The sequence below is a fragment of the Bos grunniens genome, chromosome 9, assembly GCF_055505025.1.
Source record: "Bos grunniens cultivar Pamir isolate PY7600 chromosome 9, Bosgru_T2T1.0, whole genome shotgun sequence".
NCBI lineage: Eukaryota > Metazoa > Chordata > Mammalia > Artiodactyla > Bovidae > Bos > Bos grunniens.
In genome coordinates this window covers 58,523,612-58,538,282 of record NC_141173.1, presented here as the reverse complement: position 1 = coordinate 58,538,282, position 14,671 = coordinate 58,523,612, and the positions used below count along the sequence as shown (strand labels likewise).

Here is a 14,671-nt window from a genome sequence, read left to right as displayed (position 1 = left end):
GCCCTAGGCCCATGGAAAGAGCAGGAAAGAATGGGAATAAGCAATATCTGAAGAGATAGTAGCTATAAGTTTCCCTCCATTGATGAGATGCATCAGCATATGGAAATTTAAACTCACTGATTTAAGAAACTCTGACTCTAAGCAGAAAATACAAAAAGACAACTGTATCTTGCAATTCATATTAAACTTCTGGGAAAAAAATAAGACAATGAAATGAAGACAAGCCAGACCATTTGTTAAAAGAGAAAAAACATATTACTTTCAAAGGAACAGGAGTAAAATGATCCTTGACTGTTCAATGAAAACTATGGAAACCATAAGACAAGAAACAGCATCTTTTAAATATTTTAAAGAAAAAATAAAAATGTTTTTCTTATCTAAAAGTCTACCCCACAAACATCCTTCAAAAATGAAGGAAATATAAGGATATTTTCAGAAACACACAATCAGCAAAATTTATTACCAGCAAACTTGCAATCCAATAAATATCAGAGCTAGTTCTTCAAGTTGAAAGAAATGATATTAAACAGAAGCTAGGAATCACTGAAAAGAATTAAGAACACCAAGAAAGGTAATGATACAGGTAAAATAAATGCGTGTGTGTGTTTATGTGTGTGTGTGTGCACGTACTCAGTCATGTCTGCCTCTTTGCAACCCATGGACTGTAGCTCTCTAGGTTTCTCTGCCCATGGAATTTTCCAGGCAAGAATACTGGAGTGGGATGCCATTTGCTACTCCAGAGGGTCTTCCCCACCCAGGGTATGAACCCATATGTCTATGTCTCCTCATTGGCAGGTAGACTCTTTATTACTAGAACCACCTGGGAAGCCCAAATAAATACATATTGATGTTTAAAACAAAAATAATAATGTCCTGAGGGGTTTACAATATATACAAAGCAAAATAGGAAAGGGGAAAATGTACTTAAATTCTTCTAATGTACTTGCCTTTTGTGGAAGTAAAGAACTAATTTAAGGTAGACTGTAATAAGTCAAGGATGTATATTGTAATCTCTAAGGTAAGCATGAAAAGAATAATAAAAAATGATACCTAAAAGGCTGATAGAGGAGAAAAATGGAATAATTATTCATACTTGATAGTTTTTCAATTTAAATAGATGAACAATGGAAATACTTCATTGGTTTAATTGAGTAATGTATAAAATATAGTTTGTTCTTTTTGCTAATAAAAGAGCATTAAACTTCAGTAAAATTTTACACCAAAATTTTAACTGAAGCTATTTAAACCTTTTAAATGAATTCATTTAAAATATTGTATTTTCTATTAGAGCAAAGAGATTACCCTAATGCACATACTTTTATAATTAAATAGTACATTAAGTGTGCATATTAAATTGTATCTACATGCCTGAAAAAATATCAAACATAACTAAAAGATCTGGCATCCTCTTTATTTATAGCCTTCTGTGAGGGAAGGTGTATTATAATATCTTTAAGAGCAATTTACTTTCTTTTTTGGTGAACTAAAGACGTACCTGAATAAATAGAAGGAGATGACAAGTTAATGATGTTCATCAGGATAGGGGAAAGCAAGGATGAATCCATTAACTATAAAATGGTCAATTAACCCCAGTACTTAGTAGTAATATGAAACCATCATCATATAGGTTTGCAATAACTAAGAAAAACATAAAATACTAAGAAGTAATAGCACAGTTTTGTGAAAAAGGAAAAGCAAAATTCACTGCAAGGTTTATTTCAGTGAATTGTGCTCATTAACTTAATATTTCACAACTTATTGGCTTAAAACCAAAATATACAAATCACCATAGTTTGAATCTTGACCAAAATTCATTTTCCTGAAATAAGTGTTTTCATCCAAAGCTAATGATAAGAAAACAAACAAAAAAAAACTCACTTTGGGGATCTAAATAGGAGTCAGGATTTGGGATTCCAACTCCAAACAACTCTAACTTTCTTAAATATTTATTTTTAAAAGATTTTAAAAATCTTTAAAAGTCTCTCCAATATCAAAGGCAGTATAATCTTTCAATTCTGAACACAGTAGAGAATTACAGCTAATTGATGAAGCAGAAAAATGTCTATTTAAAAAGTAGGCAAATGAATCTCTTTTTGGAATTGGGATGAATAGGGAAATAAGCAAAGAGTATTAAATTAATATCATGAAAATGAATACTAATAAGGTATAAGTCTTGAAAGCAGGTCATAGGATGTTCAAATGGCCACTTATCATCAGAGAATTTACGCATGCAACGTATACTTGAGATAAACTACAGGGAAAGATTTAAGACACAGGCCAGGAATGACAATAAGCCTATTTCCATAATCCTCAAAACATTATAGGGTATTTCTACTACCCTCTTTTCTAACTGGGGAAATTGAGCCTTAGAGAGATTCAATTAGTTATTCCAGTTTCCACAGCAAGTGAAAGCTCATGTGGGATCCCATGCAGGCCTTCTGAGGTCTTTCTATTATTCAACAAGGCAGAATTTATTTATTATTATTATTGAATCTATTATTATTCAACTTGGCAGAAATCATCCAGTTTCTTCCCAAATATTCTATTAAAAGAGAAACAATTCTAAGTCCCATGTACTAAGTGAAGTGAGAATAAAAGTACTAAACAGCTATATCCTTGCAACATATAAATATCACCCACATTTTCGGCTCCATCAATTCTGTTTCAGGTCTGTGAACAATACATTCAGTCTTTCCTATTCAGTACCAACTGGCTTGCTTCCTCTGTTTACTGTCCAAGTGGTGATCTGTGCGTAGCTTTTTGACTCCGGCATTCAGCAGTGGCCATCCAGAGCAGGAGCTGAGAGCGAAAGTTCATCTCCTTTACCTTCCTACTGCATTGGCCACCTTATTTTTTCACCATTATTTTGGCAGAACCATTTGCCTTATTCTGATCATAAACTTTGCAGTGTACTTATTTTGGTTGTCTTGGATGGTGTTCAGAGACATCAGAAGCAATGCCTTTTACTCATCAGGATTCAGCAGACTACCAAAATGAAAAGCATTCATTTCCTGTTTGCTTGTGTTTCTATCCTCTAAGGTTTTCTGGCGGATATTCTTGTAGTGGCTCTACACTATTTCTCAGAGCCCATTTTCCCTTTATGCCAGTGTAATTTATAAGCTCAGCCTAGTTCCAGTGTCTTTTCAGGATAATAAATGTGTTAAGGAAAGCATGGTAATTCCAGGATAGTGTATAATTCTGCATAAATATTCTCTCAAGAACCCCTGTGTCATTTACAATGGCCATGTTTGGCATTCTTCATCTCATGGCCAAGAAAATGAGATTGCTATTAGTATAAACAGAAATATAACTGTGATTCACAATTACATCATCTATACAGAAGCATTCTTTCTTTTTACATAATGTATTTGTTTTTTAATTCATTTCCTGGTGCTATCACCTTCCTAGTTTATATTTATTCACATTGGCAATGTAGCAGATGCTGAAACAGGAGATTCTAGTCTCCTGGCCCCTGACCGAGTCTCATTATAAATATCGGGAGACGCTGTAAGCCCAAATGTGATCAAACCTTTGGGTTTAGTAAACTATAAAAGCAAATCATCACAGCACTTATTTTTAGTGAAGTACCATTAAAAATGTCTGATTAACCAGCAACTGGATTGTAATAAAGTTATCATTATTTCTAAAGGATTATAATTTAAAAATAGTATTTAAGACTCTTTTTATTTATCTCGTTGAAAACAACTTTGATTCAAATGTTGATACCATTTAAAATTTCAAGATAATGGACTGAGCATATAATAAAAAGTCTGCCTTCCCATAGGAGCTATAGCAATATTAGACAATATATTAAAGCTAATAAACGCATAACAATGTCAAAAACACTGTATAAGTAATTGAGACGTACTTAAAAGAATGAAGAAGGAAATGGAAAGGAAATGGCAACCCACTTCAGTATTCTTGCTTGGAGAATCCCATGGACGGAGGAGCTTGGTGGCTACAGTCCACGGGTGGCAAAGAGTCGGACACAACTGAGCGACTTCACTTTCACTTAAAAGAATGAAGCAAAAGGAAAACCCATAACTGTAAGCCAATATTAGAAGTATAAGCCAGAAAGCAAAAATTAGGAAAATATCAGGGAATCATTTCATTGAAGATAAAAACAGCATCAAAACTATTTACAGAAACAAATTACATAAAAGAGAGATCTCAAAACCCAGGAAACAAAAAAATTGACTCCCACTAAAAGTTTACTAGAAAATCATAAAAAGACATTAAAATAACCATTGTAAATATCACTGAGATAAAGGAGGTCACACTAAATGGGAACAACCATGAACATAAATCTTTTAGAGGTTTTGAGAAACATACTATGAATGAACACTCAAATGAATAAACACTCAAATGATGGCATGAAAAGCAGAAGAGACCCTCTTGAAGAACTCATTAGCAAGCTGGACGCTGAACCGAGGAATTTTTATAAGGTTACACGAATAAACAGAGACTAAGAGAAATGCAGAACAGATGTGAAGTTTCCACATCCTTCTAAGAGGGGATACAGAAAAGGAAGATGTAGGTATGAACACAGAAGAGACAAAATTTTAAAAAGAAAAATTGACTAGAATTTCCTTGAACTTACCTTTCAGATCAGATGTTTAAGATTGTCTGGGCGAAGTGACGGCAGAAAAGTCCGTCCTTCCTGGGCGCGGACCACACGGTGGACACCATTGCGCTAAGCCTCATCACAAGTGCCAAGGCTGAGGCTCAGCACGTGCTGACTAGCGTCGAAGCCTACCTGAACCTCTGCCGCTTTCGGGCTCGGGGCTGTCAGACCACCCACTCCAGCCGAGCAGTGCTGCGGATCTGTTCTCTTTGCCACCAAGCCCACATCCTGGGAGCTGGCCTGGTGGACGTGGCTTGGTGGTCACAGCACATTTTGATGTCCATGGACACTGGCTCTCTCTGAGCCCCGGGATTTCGTCCAACCTAACCCTGCGTGGTCAAGGAGGCGGCCATGATGAGGGGGTGGGCCAGCCACACTAGGAAAGGTGAGGCCAAGCTCCTGCAGATCTTGCTGGAAGCCTGCAGGCCGTGAAAGAAGATGCCCGAGGCCCTTGGGGAAGTCCACACCGGCCACAGCAGCAATGACGTACCGTAGGCTTTGGGTGCGCCTTTATGGAGGCCTGGCTTTAGCTGAAGCCGTCATTGAGATGAGCATGCCCAGTGGCCTGGCCCACCACCCTGCAGCCCAGACTCTGCTGTGGACAGCCAGGAGGCTTCTGCATAAGGGGCAGCACCCGGCTCAGCTACGGAGAGATGTGTGCATGCCATCCGGCAGCACCTCCACCCACAGGCTCCCGTCCACAGGCTCCAAGTGTCAGAGCCGGCCGAGGGAGATCAGCACTGGAAATAGGGCGCAGGCCACAGGCCCCAAGTGCCATCCCCTCCCTCTCCTCCCTCCCTGGTCCCTCTCTGAGGACTCGGGTTCCCTCCAGCCTGCAGGCCAGTCGGGGAGCTGCTTGAGGTCTGTGAGAATGGGTGGACAGGTCTTGGCCAGTGGGGAACAGGAGCCAACTCTAAGCTGCTAATGAAGCTGGCAGGTAGAGCTGGTCCTGATGACCCTTCCCAGGGTCAAGAGGCCTGGAGGGCTCCTTGGCCTAGCCTTTGATTCCAGGATTCAGTTCTTTAGCAAATCCATGAAGGGACCAACAGATCAGGAAAGCTAGGAATGTAGGGCCGTAAGCAAGGACCTGGGGCCTTTGGGTTGGTGTAGGTTGCCTGCAGCCCATGGCTCATGTGGGCCACCTCTCCAGTGCATCCATAGTGTTGGAGCCCCCTCCTTCCACCCACCAGCGGGGGCTTGAGGCAGAGAGATCTCCCATCTGTTAACAGGGCTAAGGCACCAGCAAGGCAGCTGCACCATCACTCTCCACACACCTGTATCCCTGCGCTGCTCTCTCTAGTGCTCGGACCTCTGTTCACCCACCCACCCAACCCTGAGCATCTCCTCTCTATACAGCTGCTCACACACAAATACAACCTTCATTGCCCAGCTGGCCCTCAGCCAGCCATTGCTTAAATAAAGATGCTGGCCTATTAAAAAGTTAAAAATAAAGGATTCTAGGCATAGATTTGTAACAAGAGACACACTTAAAGGGGCAAAATATACCAGTGAAATATTTAAAAAGTTGATATAATAATACAGTACCAGAAAAATGAAATACAAAGTGAAAAATTCTTGAAAGAAATAAGAAAGGTATTTCATATTGATCAAAAGAATATAATTCAAAAGAATATAAAACAATTAACTAGATAACGCATCATCAATATAACTTTAAAACTTATGAGACAAAAAGATTGATACTAGCACAAAAAGAAATTGGCAAGTATACCCTCAGAAGGGAAGATTTTACACATTTCTCTCAGAAACCAAGTGAAGGAATGGAACTCCTCCTAAAATTAGTATACAGAAAAGTTGAGTAACAAAGCATCAGCAGTATAGAATTCACTCAACAAAAAGAGCATGCTATTTTCAAGTACCTTTAGAGGATACCAAAAAAAAAAAAAATTGATCATAATTTTGCCTTAATGGACAGCTCAACAGATACAACAAAAACAACTAATAGGACACATTCTCCAACCATAATAGAAGACACTTGGAAACTGACAACAAAAATTTAGCCAAGAAACAAAACAAATCACACTTCCCCAACTGGGTAATTTCGAAGATGAAATCACAACAGAAATAACAGAAAAGTGACAAAAATTGCACTAAATATGACAAAACCTATGCATTCCAATTCAAACAACTCACAAAGGGAAATATAGAGTCTTCTTTCACTTTCTCAACATCCCCATTTTACTATAGGCCATTATCTGTCCAAGCCTTGAAGAGCTTATCACAAAATTGTGTTAGAGATGCCTCCGTGTGAGCCCGCCTAGATGTTAAACTCTCAGTCACTGTGAATGCATTTTGTATAGACTTCATGCATTTAAACAATACTGTGTTTCCTAGGAGACTGTCAGTTGTGCATGTATTTATGTGCCTTGAAGCTTCTCTCGATCGACTCTTTTGAAACTTCGGAGAAAATAAATTGTCGTCACCTTATCACCCTGTATTAATTCCCTAGGGCTGATGTAACAAATGACCACAGATTGGATGGCTTAAAACAACAGAAGTTTATAGCCTTGGCAATATGGATGCTGAAAGTCTTAAATCAAGGTGTTACAGGATCTCTTTCCCGCTAAAGACTCTCGGGGAGAATCCTCTCTTGCTCTTCCTGCTTCTCATGTCTCCGGGCATCCCGTGGCTTCTGGCTGCATCATTCTTAGTCTTCCTCCATCTGTGCATGATCTTCTTTCTGTGTGTCTCTTATATGGACACTTATCATTGAATTTAGGGTCCATCCATATAGTCCAAGGGCTTCCCTGATAGCTCAGTTGGTAAAGAATCTGCCTGCAATGCAGGCAATCCCAGTTCGATTCCTAGGTCAGGACAATCTACTGGAGAAGGGATAGGCTACCCACTCCAGTATTCTGGCCTGGAGAATTCCATGAACTGTATAGTCCATGGGGTCACAAAGAGTTGCACACAACCGAGTGACTTTCACATAGAGTCCAGGATGATCTCATCTCCATATCCTTAATTATGTTTGCTAAGACCCTTTTTTCCACATAAGGTCATGTTTGTAGATTCCAGGAGCTAGGATGTGAGAATATCTTTTTGAGGGTCGCAGTTCAACCCACTACACACCCTTATATAACTCTCATTTTCAACACCTTTTATTATTTAATTTTTGAGTTCCAATCACATTAATTTTTTGACAAATTATGGAAACAAGCAGACTTAATTTCAGCATATGAAAGTGAATTATAAAAATATGTCACTCCTTGCATCCAGCCAACTGCCCTAACATGGTGTCAGTCTAGTTCAGTCACACAGTGCACAGGGCCTTAATTATTATACAATTTCTGGCCCATCTGATTCAGAAATACTCTCTCTGATTTCTTTCAAAAGAACCAAAGTGGTAAATTTAGCCCATGAACCGTGAACCAAGTGAGAGTTGTCATTTAGTTGAGTCATTAGAAGGTACAGTCTTATAGCTTTTCAGCAGACTACCCAAGTCAAATTTTCAGAGAAAGCTTGAAAATTAGCTTCAGCTCAATTTTCATTCTCAGAAGAAAAATATCTCTAGTCATTTCTCCCAACATTGCCCATCACTCATGCAAAAATGAGGGAAGATTAGCTAAGAGTGTTATTCTGTTCCTCTAAGATGTTCTTAAAAAACACAGTATTTAATTCTTTCCTGGTATAGTCACTTATTTCCTGGCTTCTTTCTTTTGGCAACCATTTTTCCCTTTCTTTGGCTCATTCCTGGTTCAACCACTCTCTCCCATAGTGAGATTTAAGTGAAGCGTAGGTTAATAGTGATACTTTTGCTGCAAAATCTCAGTAGACACTGTGAGGCGCCCTAACTTACATACAGGGTCTTAGATGATTTAAAGCTATATAAACAGCATTTTGTGCTGAAATAGTCCTGTCAGCTAGGACCTACAAACTGAACCCAGACTCTGGCACTACAGGATTTGGTAACACAAAGGAAAGATTCTTAGAAATGGGAAAGTCAGAGAGTTGCAGCATCACTACCACCACCAAGAAAACTCTTTAATGAAGATCCCCTCTCATTTACTTTCATGCTCACACCTTCACCAGATTGTGCAGCCAACCCCTTATTTCTTAATTTCATTTAAAGTTTCTTTAAAAATCACCACTGAGTGTGATAAACAAAGTTACATTTACAAGCACAGCTGCCTCTTTTTAGCCCATTCCTTTAGAGCAGTCATTAGGAGGTGGTATCTTGAACCAAGTAAACAGAGGTGAGTGTGCCATAATGAAATATGACATGTTGTTCTAGTCTAATCATTTAATAATATCTAATCTCTATCAATTGGACTTCCCTGGTGCCTCAGGTGGTAAAGAATTTGCTTGCAATGCAGGATACCTGGGTTCGATCCCTGAGACAGGAAGATCCCCTGGCCAAGGAAAGGGCCACCCACTCCAGTATTCTTACTTGGAGAATCCCTGAGCCTGGAGGACTACAGTCCATGGGGTCACAAAGCGTCAGACATGACTGAGCAATTAAGCACACATAATCTTTGTTGATTATCCACCTATTTCTCTACCTTTCTGGCCACTTATAACTTGAGCTTTTTCTCTTTGTAGCAATAGAGATACCACATTAAAGAAGAACTTATTTATTCTGAAAACATCTTTATTGTCTGTTTTCAGTTTCATAAATGTAAAACAAGGTAAACAGTGATATTCTGGATAAGAGAGCATAAAGCACAAGCTTTAGAAAAAACATATGAGAAGTGGATAAAAGAAGACAGTTCCATTTTACTCAGCATATTTCTTGTATGTGCACATTTATCTTGGGTGTCTCTGAAAGTATGGTGGAGACTAGTTCCCTTTAAGCTTCAGTGCTTTAGACCATTTCTAAAGGAAGACGGAGAAACGGGACAAGAGTTCTCCACTCCCCAAGAAAACTTACCATTAAAGTCTGTTATGGTCTTCCTGATGTGTTCTAGGGTACAGGCTTTGTAAATGAGAACTCCTTTTTATTAAGACTGAATCACTTTGGAACTTCTCCCAACCAAGCCATCCTGTGTGGGCCTTAGGGTAAATGACCGTGTGTACATGTGATGCATATGGCAGGGGAGGCCAGCTGCATGTCGTGTGACCTGACTGTGCACCACACTGAGAAAGGAGGTCAACTCTCCCACTGAATTCCAAGAAACAAGTCTCACATCATTTTTCCAAATAGGCTTTCTTCTAACATCCCAACCCGCTTTTCTTTCCGATTTGTATGTATGTGTGTTTGCATGTAGCATGAAACTAAAGAATCATATAGTACATACTTTAACTTAATACACGGAAAGGGTACTTGACGGCAGAGGATGCATGCTGCTGCTGCTGCTACTGCTAAGTCACTTCAGTCGTGTCTGACTCTGTGTGACCCCATAGACAGCAGCCCACCAGGCTCCCCTGTCCCTGGGATTTTCAAGGCAAGAACACTGGAGTGGGTTGCCATTTCCTTCTCCAATGCAGGAAAGTGAAAAGTGAAAGTGAAGTCGCTCAGTCGAGTCCGACTCTTCGCGACCCCATGGACTGCAGCCTGCCAGGCTCCTCCATCCATGGGATTTTCCAGGCAAGAGTACTGGAGTGGGGTGCCATTGCCTTCTCCGGATGCATGCTAGAAAGTTGTAAAGGAAAAATATGAATATACAGAATGAAGCCAAATGATAGATGACCTTGAAAAGAGAAGAGAAAATCTCAGTTTGTGGAAGCAGGCAACTGAATGCATCAGAGATGGTTAAGGTGTATGAGATATGGCTAAAATCTGTTTAGGGAAGATTCGTTTTGTGGTGATGCTAAGATTCTTTGAAAAGAAAATAACTTATCTAATCCCTGTATGCTTTAATGTCCTCATCTTTAAAAAATGATGTATAATAATATCTCCTATTTCTTAAAGTTTGAGTGAGGATTAAGTGAATATTAATTCTAATATATTAATTCTAACATATTTAGAATACAGATATGTAAGGTGCTCAATAACATTATCATCACCATCTGCAACAGCCATCTCCACCATTCTCACCATCTTCAACATTTTCTTCTCTTTCCCAAAAAGCACATACAGAAAGAAAAGATACCTATAAAGAGACAGAGAATCCAGATTTAATGTTCTTAAAAAGTTTAAAAAATTGAGGCCAATTCCTGTATCCAGGAGTAGGATGTGTTGGACAAGACAACATAGTGATGCCAACTATAATTTTGCAAACACAAAAACTGTCTTATATCTATCTTTCACATAGATACATATACAAATATAAAGCATTAAAATACAATATGAAGTTAAATCCTTTTACTTTTTTCATACTACTTCTACCACCATGTCCTATAGAAACTTTATTTTTCCCTTTAAAATATAGACTTTTGGAAAAATATACATATTAATATTTAAGTCACTGTTAATTAATATAGTATGCATTTTATTTTTAATGACATTTAATGCTTTCTTTCTAATATTCCAAGTAATTCATGTTCATTGCAGATAACTGGAAATACATAAATATAAAAAGCAACAATTAATCACCCATTATCCTGAAACCTAAGAGACAACCGTCATTGCTATCAATGGTTAATATATTATTTTAAAACCTGATTCCTTCTAGGCTTTTCAAATTTAATTCCCAAATTCAAATCCTATCCTATCTCTTAACTGAAAATAAAAAAAGAAAACACTTGAGAACTAATCTTAAATAAATATATGAATGGATGTGGAATTTTAGTTTTTTAAAATCAAAATAATTTTCAGATACTCAGCTGAAAAGCCTCATGAGTGTGTGTGTGTGTGTGTGTGTATACCATACTCATTCCCGATTTCTTAAATTATAATGCAGATGTTACTTTGCAATAAAGTACTTCAAATGTTAAAAAATATTTAAGAAAGACTTTATTGTATATTACTTGTCTTTATAGCAGGAGTTTCAGAGATTTTTATCTTTCTAAATATCCATTTACTTGCATTAATAAAATTATTCTCCTTCAATTGTATCCACATTCTTTACACAAAATAAATCCATAATTCTGCTTTTATAACTACTTAGTGTACAGTAAAAGAAATTAAAATACACTATCACATATCCAAACTCTTTTTTTAATTAACTGCCTAGCATACATATAACAGAAAAATTCATTATCAGGGTCACAGAACTCAGCCCCATCAGCCAATACCATTCTTCAGTCAAGCTCAACCGACCTTATTACCTAGATCTGGCTGTGTACCCTCAGACATATTATGAACCACATGAGCAGATGATTGAATGGGAAAAAAATATCTCCATTAAGAAAAAAATTGAGATTTTGGATTCGACTGCCTGTCCATTAGTGACATAAAGTGCTGACAAGCAGAACAAACAGTGAGCAATGTGATGTCAGGGCCTCTAGTGAAATGAAGTTTCATAACTTCACTAGGGTTGATGGATGGGTAATAATGACATTTTCAAGTGTAGGAATATACTCTATTAGGAACATCATAGAATTTTTCTGCACAAAGTAGTTGTTACAGCTTGGTTGCTCAGGGAAGATGACTCTATAGAGTAAGAAAACAGTCAAGTGCTTATAAATGTTTAATCAGGTTAATACTCTGTTGCTCTTCACTATGCCGGGGAACGTCACTTATTTGGAGTGTAATAGTTTCAAATAGAAGTCTCTAAGACAGTCAAAGGATGGTAGAGAATTCTACAACGTCAAATACTCAAATATTTGACATTAACAATGTTGTAAATCTGACATGAGCAATTTATCAATTTACTGGGAAACTTTGCAAAAATGCATTACTGAGGGTGTTATCTGAATAGTAAATAATCTTTTATGTCTTTGCAAAATGCACCTTATTCTTCATAGATTAAATCACAAATACAACTATCATCTTTCAGCCAGTCAACTGCAAAGGAACTGTATGTCACTAATTTATGTCTTATCCTCAAACTGGTTGCAGTAACATGAGGAATAAAATTGAATGATTTTTGTAGCTGTGTTCACATTGATACCATTTGTTCTTTAAGAGTAAACCAGGGAATCTTCTTCTTCTTCAAAAGGAAGTCTTGCTGTCATTAAACTCACTTCAGGATTCACAGAATCACATTTAAGAAAAAAAAAAAAACTATTTCTAAAAAGCATAGAGTGCCTATATTTGAATTTGGATGTTTCTTGGTTATTCAGATCTTCCTTGGATTATGAGTTCCAGGATCTTTAAAGACAATTCAGCCCTACCCAAATAATAAGGATCATTTGATAGGGAATTTTCATTACAGTCTTAAATTTTACAAGTTAAGTGATGATTTTACTCTTAAACTTTCAGCAAATAATATTATGAAAATCATATATTATAGAAACTAAACAACTCAGTAAAATTCTGTTGCCACAAAATAATGTGTTCTAATTTATGTGCTTTTATTTTCTGAATAATTTAATTTTAAATTTAAAATAATCTTGTTTTAAATGTAAAGTGAGATTGTTCAACCACTTCACTTAGTTTATTTTTCAGCTAAAGAAAGAATAAACTCCAAAGCTGAAGAACTGAAGCAGCCTAGGGCAGATAAGAGGGAAAGGAAGGAAGGAAGGAAGGATATGGTAAACAGAATCATGAGCTCAGAGAAAGATTTGCCTAAAGGCTTTTTGTAATCACACATTTAGAGATGAGGATATTATGATGGAAACAGTGACATTTTCCAAATATTTAACATGTGCCATGTACTGTACTAAATGGATGTGCCCTCAGTTGTGTTAGTCGTGTTCGACTCTTTGCAGCCCCATGGACTGTAGCCTGCCAGGTTCCTCTGTCTGTGGGTTTCTCCAGGCAAGAATTCTCGAGTGGGTAGCCATTCCTTCTCCAAGGGATCTTCCTGATCCAGGGATCAAACCTGGGTTTCCTGCACTGCAGTTAGATTCTTCACCACCTGAGCCACCAGGGAAGTCCTGTGCTAAATAGATACTCATATAAGCATCACAATAATTGCAGAATGTGGATACTACTATTATATCCTTTGCATTGGAAAGAAGCAAGCAAGAGACAAAGGAAGGGAGGGCCAGAGGGAGGGAGAGAGGAAACTCAAGAACTACAACATTCTTTTCTTTCCACCTCGTTTTCTTCTTTAATCCTGCTACTAACCTTCCTTCCTTCCTTCTTCAGTTTTTCGTTCATTCCTTTCTATTATGGGTACAATGTTCATTAGATAATGCCCTTAATGACACCACTACCCTGTAACAACAACAAAAAAGCTATCAATAGTATTTTGAGTTTTACTTGCACTATTCTATTCTGTATTTATGAAAGGCAGCTTCAGATTAAAGTCCAGTATCTTCTGCAATTTAAATTCATATTACATATTGATCCAGTGATGCTGTCTGACTCTGGTATGTATTTTTCCATATTACTGAACATGCCGACAATGCAGCATTTCTCAGCCTGAGCTGTATTCTCAGGAGGAATTCAGGGCAGGAATTGCCTGGAGTATTGCAGGCAAAGCATTCATTGAGAGGGAAATGAAGCAAAAACAGCTCCATTGCCTAAATAAATTAATTGATTTTAAGACATGAGAAGGAAGGCGGGGGCCGGGGGTGGGGGTGGGGCCTGGAGTGGGGAGGGGCGTTTTGTTTACTACCCATTATTTAATTCTATCTTGAAGAGTTGGGGTGGAGGTGGCAAGAAGCAAGTGTCTGAGCATTTTTATCACATTTTGTTCATACCTCTACCCAGACGGATTAGTGTGAACTGCTCTGAGGTACACAGCTGGTTTCTCCCTGCTCAAGCAATCACATATGTTACAACATTTATTGCTGAAACTTCAAACTCTATTTCCTTAGCAGGATCCCTGGACTAACTTAGTGTTAGCTGTCCAGGCACTTCTATAGAAATAGCAATTGGATCTAGAGTTGGTTTTTGATATGACACAAAAATCACAAGGCATACCTTGGGGAAATATATCTTCTAAAAAATCTACAGGTATTGACCACATGTCTGCAGATGTCTTTTACGCTATTAGCTGCTTTTATATGTCTCTTATGAAATATTTTCAAACATTTTGAGCTATTCAGAGAAGGGGTGGGTTGAAATTGCAGGGAATTGCATGGTACTGGTGAAAA

At 37.8% G+C, this 14,671-nt stretch overlaps 1 protein-coding gene across 1 annotated transcript; it reads left to right on the top strand.

The window, feature by feature from the left end:
- Positions 1-5,105: 5,105 nt before the first annotated feature.
- LOC147365995 (pyrroline-5-carboxylate reductase 1, mitochondrial-like) lies at positions 5,106-5,549 on the top strand. The gene has a single exon (XM_086316169.1). The coding sequence runs from the start codon at positions 5,106-5,108 to the stop codon at positions 5,547-5,549; it is 444 nt and encodes a 147-aa protein (XP_086172295.1).
- Positions 5,550-14,671: the final 9,122 nt, after the last annotated feature.

What these genes read in the sequence shown, in the direction of transcription:
- LOC147365995 (XM_086316169.1), top strand. Translation starts at nt 5,106, where the DNA reads ATGACGTACCGTAGGCTTTGGGTGCGCCTTTATGGAGGCCTGGCTTTA.